Raw genomic sequence first — 9,615 nt, forward strand, 5'->3', positions numbered from 1 at the left:
CTCTATGTGTTACATTGCCAGCATATTCCATGTGCTGACACGTTTTCGGGCTGCAACGTATCATGTTGCAGACTTTTCAGACGACGAGTAAGGAGCCTTAGGTCGTGGTCTTATACTCAGTGATGCCGTTGGAGTTGATGGACTCACTTTTTCTTCCAAGCCTTCCGCTGTTATCGTATTTAGATGGCCTTAAGACATATTTATTGTAATGAGTTCTCTCTTGAACTATTCGATGTAATAAGTGTGTGATTGATACTCTGTTATAAATCCTTCAAGTACTATGTGTGTCAGCATTACCGATCAGGGGATGACACAGATGCACAGAGACTAGACTGTTTGAGGTCTGGTCGCTACAATGATCGCGGTGAAGGTTTTGGTGAAGATTGCGGGGATGATGATGGCCCCCGTGGCACTCCGGCGCCACCGAAAGCGAGGGGGAGAGATCCCCCTCCTTCTTGTTCTTCCTTGACCTCCTCCCTAGATGGGAGAAGGCTTTCCCCTCTGGTCCATGGCCTCTATGGCATGGGAGGGGCGAGAGCCCCTCCGAGATTGGATCTGTCTCTCTGTCTCTCTTTGTTTCTGCGCTCCTGATTCTGCCCTTTCACCGTTACTTTTATAACCGGAGATCCGTAACTCTGATTGGGCTGAATTTTGGACACGATCTCTATCCGGATATTAGCTTTCTTGCGGTGAAAGAAGGGCTCCAACCGCCTTACGGGGTGTCCATCAGGGCCAGGGGCACGCCCCCCTGCCTCGTGGCCCCCTCGGGCATCGTCTCACATTGATTCCACTTCCCAAAATTCACATATATTCCAAAAAAATCTCCGTCAGTTTTTATCCCGTTTGGACTCCGTTTGATATGGATTTTCTGCGAAACAAAAAACATGCAACTTACAGGAACTGGCACTGGGCACTGGATCAATATGTTCGTCCCAAAAACAGTATAAAAAATTGCCAAAAGTATGTAAAAGTTGTAGAATATGGATATGGAACAATCAAAAATTATAGATACGATGGAGACGTATCAGCAGCAGGCGGCCTGGCCAGTAGCCGCCATCCAAGATGAGTACCCAGAAGAGCAAGGAGCCTACGTCGTCTTCACCAGTGTGGCCGACAACAGGTGCAGCCGTCGCTAACAGTCTCGAGAAGTGAATGCCGTAGCTACTGAAGCCCCAGAATTCATGCACTGGTCAGAGAAGCCAATCAGTTGGAGCCGAGCTGATCACCCGGAGGTAATGCCTTCTCCGGGTTCTTACGCTCTGGTGTTGGAAGCCACCTTTGCTACAGAGAAGCGAGCTGCTCGCTTCTCCCGAATCCTGATAGATGGCGGTAGCAGCATCAACGTCTTGTATGGCGACACTATGGAGAAGTTGAAGATCAAACCCAAGCATCTCCTCCCCAGTCGGACTGTTTTCCGTGGCATATTTCCTAGCCTTTCTCACTCACCAATCGGTAAGATCAAGTTAGATGTCCTCTTTGGAGACAAAGATCATTTCCTCCGAGAGCCCGTCTGGTTTGAAGTAGTTGACCTTGAGAGCCCTTACCACGCACTGCTTGGCCGACCTGCCTTTGCCAAATTCAAGGCGGTGCCACACTATGCTTACCTCAAGATGAAGATGCCAAGCACCGAAGGAGTTATTACCGTCTCTGGAGATTACCAGAAGTCGTCCGACTGTGCGGCCGCTAGCAGCCGGCTGGCCGATTCCTTGTGATCACTGCTGAGAAGCGGCTCCTTGACCAGGTTGTGGCCATGGCCGGCAAGCAGCCGGACATGTCCCCTAATCCCAAGGAGTCGGAAGCTGAAGGTTCCTTCAAGCCGGCCAAGGAGACAAAGAAGATACCGTTGGACCTAGAGCACCCAGAGAGGTACGCTGTCATAGGTGCAAACCTCGACAGCAAATAGGAAAGTGAGCTCGTCGATTTCCTCCATGAGAATCGTACATCTTTGCATGGTCTCCTAAGGACATGCCGGGTGTTCCGACGGATCTCGCCGAGCACAAGCTACATGTCCGACCTGACGTCAAGCCGGTCAAGCAACCCCTCCGCCGCCTGTCGGAAGAGAAGAGAATAATTGTTGGTGAAGAGATAGCCCGGCTCCTGGCAGCCGGCTTCATTATGGAAGTATTCTATCCAGATTGGCTGGCCAACCCAGTCCTTGTACTGAAGAAAAACAACAAGTGGCGCATGTGTATTGATTATACCAGCCTCAACAAAGCTTGCCCCAAAGATCCGTTTTCCTTGCCAAGGATTGATCAAGTGATAGACTCCACAGCCGGAGGTGAGCTGTTGAGTTTTTTGGATGCATATTCAGGATACCACCAGATCAAGTTGGACCCGGCTGATAGGCTGAAGACCTCTTTCATCACACCATTCGGAGCCTTCTGCTACCTGACGATGACGTTCGGCTTGAGGAATGCCGGCGCCACGTTTCAGCGTTGCATGCAGAAGTGCCTCCTCAAGCAGCTCAGCAGAAACACCCACGTCTATGTGGATGATGTTGTGGTTAAGACGGAGAAGCAAGGGACCCTCCTAGAAGATCTCAAGGAGACTTTTGAAAATCTGCGCCGATTTCAGATCAAGCTCAACCCAGAGAAGTGCGTGTTCGGAGTACCAGCCGGCCAGCTCCTCTGCTTCCTGGTCTCCTAACGCGGCATCGAGTGCAACCCTGTGAAGATCAAGGCAATTGAGAGAATGGAGAAGCCTACCCGACTGAGAGATGTCCAAAAGTTCACCGGCTGCCTGGCGTCCATCAGCCGTTTCATCAGTCGGCTAGGCGAGAAGGCACTTCCCCTGTACCAGCTCCTGAAGAAAACCACTCACTTTGAGTGGAATGACAAGGCGGATGAGGCTTTTCTCCAGCTCAAGAAGATGTTGACCATGCTGCCTGTACTGGCCGCGCTGGCTGCTTAGGAGCCCATGCTCCTGTATATAGCCGCCACCAGCGAGGTGGTCAGCACTGTCATTGTGGTAGAGCGCAAGGAAGACGGCAAGGTTTTGCTGGTCCAGAGACTGGTATATTATCTGAGTGAAGTACAGTCGGCTTCCAAGCAGATCTACCCTCACTACCAGAAGATGTGCTATGGCGTGCATTTCACCGCCAAGAAATTGAAGCCATACTTTCAAGAGCACCCCATCACGGTTGCTTGCACTGCCCCACTTGCTGAGATCATTGGCAGCCGAGATGCTTCAGGCCGAGTGGCCAAATGGGCCATCGAGTTGGGTCCCCACACCATCTTCTACCAGCCTCGCACCACCATCAAGTCCCAAGCGCTGGCCAACTTCCTCGTCGACTGGGCCGAGACCCAGTACCTGCCGCAAGCGCCGGACTCCACCCATTGGCGGATGCACTTTGATGGCTTGAAGATGCGCCCCGGTTTGGGAGCCGGCATCGTCCTCACCTCTCCCAAAGGCGACAAGCTCATATACACACTGCAAATCCATTTTGCCACCTCCAATAATGTGGCCGAGTACGAGGCACTAGTACACGGACTCCGGCTTGCCAAAGAGCTCGGCATTCACCGGATCTTGTGCCACGTTGACTCTGACTTGGTGGTCCAGCAGTCGTCCAGCGACTGGGACGCCAAGGATGCAAACATGGCAAGCTACCACTTCCTCGTCCAGCAACTCAGCGGATATTTTGAAGGGTGCGAGTTCCTTCACATGCCATGAAACGACAACGAGCGAGCCGAAACCCTGGCACGGATCGGCTCCACCCGTCAAGCTATACCAGCCGGCGTCCCTCTAGTGCCTCCGCAAGCCGTCGATCAAGCCTTCTCCAGAATCAGACTCTATCTTCGTGTCGGCTGCTCCTGAAATAGTCGGATCCGACTCAAAGGCTGCAGCAGGCGGCTCGGGGACTTCGGCAGGCGGCTCGAGGATTGCAGCAGTCGCACCCGGCCCGGGGACTTCAGATCCGGGCCCAGGGACTGCAGCAGTCGGCTCGGGGACTTCAACAACAGGCTCGGGGACTTCAAGAACACAGCAACCGGCGGCCGACTCCAACCCGCCACCGCCCAGCCCAACCGCCCTCGTACAAGTGGCCATAGTGGCGATAGAAGAAATGCAAGCACCATCATGGGCAGAGCCCATCCTCAAGTTTCTAGTAAACAAAGAGCTGCCAACCGACGAGATCTCGGCCCGACAGGTGCAACATCGGCCAGCAGCATACACCATCGTCAACAGGGAACTTGTGAGACGCAGTGTCATTGGTGTGTACCAGCGCTGCGTAGAGCCGGAGAAGGGCCAAGCAATCCTCAAGGATATCCACCAAGGCGAGTGTGGACACCATGCGGCGTCAGGATCACTTGTGGCCAAAGCTTTTCGCCCCAGTTTCTTTTGGCCGACTGCTCTAGAAGATGCCAAAGACTTGGTCAAAAAAATGCAAAGGGTGCCAGAAGTTCAGTTCCAAGCAACATCTGCCGGCTTCTGCGCTCAAGACCATTCCCCTAGCCTGGCCTTTTGCCGTCTGGGGATTGGACATGGTGGGACCGTTCAAAACAGCACGCGGCGGCATGACTCATCTGCTCGTCGCGTGGACAACTTCACCAAGTGGATAGAAGCAAAGCCAATCAAAAAGCTGAACGGTCCGACTGATGTGACTTTCATCGCATACATCACCACTCGGTACAGTGTACCGCACAGCATCATCATCGACAATGGCACAAATTTCGCCAAAGACGCATTGGCCCGTTTCTGTGCGACGCAGGGCATCCGACTAGACTTAGCGTCCGTTGCCCACCCACAGTCAAACGGCCAAGTTGAGCGAGCAAACGGCCTCATTTTTTCTGGAATCAAGCCCCGACTGGTCAAGCCTCTGGAGCGTTCGGCCGGCTGGTGGCTTGACAAACTGCTGGCCGTCCTCTGGAGTCTGCGCACCACTCCGAACAAGTCAACCGGCTTCACACCCTTCTTCGTTGTATATGGTGCCAAGGCTGTCATCCCAACTGACATCGAGCTCGACGCACCTCGCGTCACCATGTACACGGAGGCGGAGGCAAAGGAAGCACGAGAAGACAGCGTCGATCTGCTGGAAGAAGGCGAGCTATTGGCACTTAGCCGGTCCTCCATCTACCAGCAGAGTCTACGCCGGTACCACAGCCAGAAGATCAAGCCAAGATGCTTCCAAGAGGGAGACCTTGTGCTCCGGCTGATCCAGCGAACAGCCGGCCAGCACAAGCTCTCGGCCCCTTGGGAAGGCCCTTTCATCATCAGCAAAGCCTTGGGCAATGACTCCTACTATCTGATCAACGCCCAGAAGCCCAGGGCGCGCAAGAGGGACCACTATGGCAAGGAAACAGAGCGCCCATGGAACGCAAATCTCCTTCGAAGATTTTACTGTTGATGCAGTATGTACCACGCTACCTTTTGTATAAAGTACGAAGACTTCGGGTCGAGGAGCACTCGGGGACTACCCCTTTTTTATCTATATGATAAGTATTATACCTATGAATGTGTTATTTCATTATTCCGCCTGAAACCGGGTCCGACCAGTCGGCCTAGGGGCTTGCCGCCTTGTACTATGTCGGTATTTCCTGTAGTCGGACAAGTAATGTGCCGGCACCTAAGCCCCCTCTTGCCACAAGCCGCAGCTCGCAGAGTGACTGTTCGCTTGGCAAGAGTTAGAGGCAAGAAACTGGTGCTCACATGAAAAATGGCTAAGGACCAAAACATTGACATAGGATAAGCCGGCCTCTCGCCTCGCCGACCGGCTGCCGAGCAGCCAGCCGGCCGGCTTCCTACTTAGCTTGCAATGTTCCAATCGGCCAAAGTACTTGTCCTCTCACAACGGTGAAGTACTTGACCAGGCCGCAGTCCACAGAGCGGCTGCCCGCCTGGCAAGTAGGAAACCCTGGGAAGGCGGCAAAGGAAAAAGCCAAGGAATAAAAAGCAAGAAAAGTCAGAACTCGGCAAAAGCATAGCTTGTGCGTGAAATAATTTACATATCAAAAAGGCCCTCGGCCAACATTCAACATAGTTTGAATACACCCCGCGGGTGGAATTGTGCAAATTTAACAAAAAGTTTGTCGAGAAGACTACTAAGCAGGAAAAGCTATGATAAGTTGGCGGCCTAGACTAAAGGGGCGGCAGGCGAGCTCGGCAGGTTGGTGGAGTCGGGAGCGCTGGCTGGTAGAGTGGCTGGCTGGAGAGTCTCGGTTTGGTCGCCCTCAGCAATAGTCAAAATGCTTGCACGCAGCTCGGTGCTGGTGGCGTCGGCTTCAGGGGCCGACGAAATGGCGCTCCTGACCTCCATTGGCCTCGGCGCCGATGCCGCTTTCTCCACGCGGCGGCGCACGGGAGTGCGCCTCGTGGGACCCGAGCCCGTCACCAGCTCGCCTCCGACTGGCGTCACCAATGGGGCAGCCGGATGGCTGCCCTGCGCGTCTGTGGTCGGCGGTTACGGAGGCACTTCCGCCATTGGCAAGACGGTATCGCCGCCTTCCCTCTCCATCACCGGCTGCTCACCACCGGCTCCTCCAGCCGGTGCCAAGAACTCTAGCGCTGGTGGCGCGGAGCGCAGAGGGATGATGAGCTGCGGGACCTACCGGCATGCAGCGTCCTCCGCCCCTCCCTTGGCCGCGGCGTCGGCTTGGGCCTTGGCCGCCGCGTCCGCCTCCGCTTGTGCCGCCTTGGCTGCGGCCACCTTGTTGACCTCCGCCTTGTTGGCGGCGGCCTCCTTCTCTTCCCGCACCTCCCGTGCGTTCCTCTCCTGCGCCTCCTGGAGATCGGCGGCCGGGTCTATACGGCGATTGTTGGTGGAGCCCTCCGCCGTCCTGACAACGGAGGCCGAGGTCGACCGCTCAAGAGAGAGCGGGGCCCTGCTCAAGAGAAGGATGAGAAGGAAAGTCAGAACAAATCGACAAGGTAAAGAGTAAAAAGTAGACACAAGAAGGGCTGAGGACTTACGCCGACACCATCGGAGGCTACTTGGGGGCCTTCTGGAACTTGGCCGCCTTCGCGGCGGCCTCACGCCACTTGGTCGCAGCGGCCGTGCTCTTGGCCGCGGCGGCTGAGTGCTTCAGCTTCTTAGGGTGGCTGCCAAAAAGCAGCGCGCCTCGGTGTTTCGGCCCTCCGCCTGGTGCGGTCGGCGCGATTGAGGAGCTTGTGCCCGCCCTGTCGGCAGGCGGTGGACGGCGCGGCGCCTCCTCCTCCTCTTCCTCCTCCTCGTCGTCGTCCGACCAGTCTTCCACGCCTCCTCCTTCGGAGCCGCCTGCTCCACCACCACCGCCTGTGGCGTCGTCTTCTAGGGCGGCCGCCCCCAAGTCAGGGTCCGCCACGTCGCTCGCGTCCCGGTCCGGCAGGAAGTCGGCGTTGGCCTCTGGCTGGAGGGGGAGTACCTGCATCATGGTCGAGCTAGTCAGCCGGCAGGAGAGAAGCCGGCAGGAGAGAAGCCGGCAAGAGAGAAGCAGGCAAGAGAGAGGCTGGCAAAAGAGAACCCGGCAAGGGAAAAATAAAAAGAACCGAGAACTTACCATAGGCGGCGGATCTGCGCGGGAGTACGGCCGCTTGCCGAACTGCCACCCCTCTGGCTTGAGCTTGAGGTTGACTATCTCGTTCACCAGATAGGCTACCTCAGCAGTCGGCATCTCCTTGGTGCACATCTGACATGGGTCGTGATGCCCACTCATCTGGCTGATGATGTGTGGCCGGCCCTGGAGCGGGAGGACTCGGCGCACCACGAAGGCGAGCAGCAAGTCGGCCGCCTTGAGGCCCTCCGACTCCTTCATCACCTAGAGGCGGGCGATGGCGGCGGAGGCGTCGGGCGACAGCGGCTTCGGCTTGAAGCCCCAGTTGGTGCGGGGCTCGGTAGGCGGACCGGCTACGTACTCCGGCAGGTTGAGGAAGTCAATCGCCGGGTTGACGTTCTTCGCATAGAAATATGACTTCTGCCACAGCTTCACCGACTAGATCAGCATGATGGCGGGGAAGGCATTTCCAACACCCGGACGACGCACGGCGATGAAGCCTCCGCACTGGGTCGCCTCCTCCCTCACAGAGGTGCCCAGTTTGGTGTAGAAGAAAGCTACCCAAAGCTCGATAGTGGGGAGGATGCCGAGGTACCCCTCGCAGAGGGTGACTGTTGGTGTCAAAACTGGCGGATCTCTGGTATGGGGTCCCGAACTGTGCGTCTAAGGTCGATGGTAACAGGAGACAGGGGACACGATGTTTACCTAGGTTCGGGCCCTCTCTATGGAGGTAATACCCTACTTCCTGCTTGATTGATCTTGATGGATATGAGTATTACAAGAGTTGATCTACCACGAGATCGTAATGGCTAAACCCTAGAAGTCCCTGTATGACTATGGTCATGAGTCTCTCTTTCTGGACTAAGTCCTCTGATTTATATAGACACCGAGAGGATCTAGGGTTACACAAGGTCGGTTACAAAGAAAGGAATCTACATATTCGGTCGCCAAGCTTGCCTTCCACGCCAAGGAGAGTCCCATCCGGACACGGGTGCAGTCTTCGATCTTCGTATCTTCACAGCCCATCAGTCCGACCCATGGCTAACTGGCCGGACGCCCGAGGACCCCCTAATCTAGGACTACCTCAGTAGCCCCTGAACCTGGCTTCAATGACGAGGAGTCCAGTTGTCTTCGGCATTGCAAGGCTGGTTCCCCTTTCCGAACTCCAAGATAGTCTCCAGACGTGATGATTGTATCTGGACCTGTAACACACACCACACATAACCGCAGAGAGAGTATAATACTCCACGAGTCCAATCCGCTGACAACTTTTTACAACATGACATCACGTCCACCCGGTCATAATTTAGAACTGTTTTGTCTCTGCCGTTCCACATTTTGAGACGCGGTTGCCATTGGCACGTTTTGTCAAAGCTGAGATCGTGTCCCCTTATTGCGGGATTCTCATCAATACGGGTATGGGTAACCCAACCATGCCGTTCACACGGCCCTTGGGAATAGGCGAGTTTTAAGGCGAGTCAGGGGGCGCTTGATATTCGCGACCCTTTATAAGGGGATAAGAATTCACCCTTGTCTACTCACGCCTTCTCCTTCCTCTGCCCTTCCATCCTTGAGCTCCAGCGCCCAAGTCCCCATCTTTCTCCATCTCCGGAAAGCATCCGACCATGTCCGGATCCGGAGGTCATGGCAAATGGATGGTCTCCTCCGTCAAGGAGAAGGACATTGCCGAGCTTCGGGCGGCCGGGTACTTGGCGAAGGAAATCGCCCACCGCCTTCCGGCCCTGGGGCAAGTCGTCCCCACCCCGAAGACTACTGAGAGAGTAGTTTTCCTCCCTCACCTCGTCCGTGGACTGGGGTTTCCACTTCACCCTTCGTCTGCGGTCTAATGTATTATTACGGCCTAGATTTCCATGATCTGGCCCCGAACTCCTTCCTCAACATCTCGGCGTTCATCGTCGTGTGTGAGGCCTTCCTCCGCATCCAACCCCACTTCGGGTTGTGGCTTAAGGTCTTCAATGTGAAGCCGAAAGTGGTGGATGGCCAGCACGCGGAGTGCGGGGGCGCCATGGTGAGCAAGCTGGCCAACGTCTCGTGGACAAAAGGCAGTTTGGTCGAGGCGGTTAAGGAATGGCAGAAACAATGGTTCTATATTACAGAACCCCGCGGTGCCACCTAGGCCACGGCTGCCGAA

The 9,615-nt window shown here is 55.4% G+C and overlaps 1 protein-coding gene across 1 annotated transcript; it reads left to right on the forward strand.

Annotated features, from left to right (window-relative positions):
• Nucleotides 1-1,013: 1,013 nt before the first annotated feature.
• Nucleotides 1,014-1,712, forward strand: LOC141042740 (uncharacterized). Its single transcript, XM_073511622.1, has 2 exons — nucleotides 1,014-1,120; nucleotides 1,433-1,712. Exons 1-2 carry the CDS (start codon nucleotides 1,014-1,016, stop codon nucleotides 1,710-1,712), a joined length of 387 nt encoding a protein of 128 aa, XP_073367723.1.
• Nucleotides 1,713-9,615: the final 7,903 nt, after the last annotated feature.

The sequence above is a fragment of the Aegilops tauschii genome, chromosome 3 (assembly GCF_002575655.3).
Source record: "Aegilops tauschii subsp. strangulata cultivar AL8/78 chromosome 3, Aet v6.0, whole genome shotgun sequence".
In the NCBI taxonomy this organism is placed as follows: domain Eukaryota; kingdom Viridiplantae; phylum Streptophyta; class Magnoliopsida; order Poales; family Poaceae; genus Aegilops; species Aegilops tauschii.

Excerpts from the sequence above, each read along its gene's own strand:
- LOC141042740 (XM_073511622.1), top strand. The coding sequence starts at position 1,014 with ATGGAGACGTATCAGCAGCAGGCGGCCTGGCCAGTAGCCGCCATCCAA. Across the intron at positions 1,121-1,432 it reads ACCAGTGTGGCCGACAACAG|CCTTTCTCACTCACCAATCG; the intron begins GTGCAGCCGTCG and ends CATATTTCCTAG.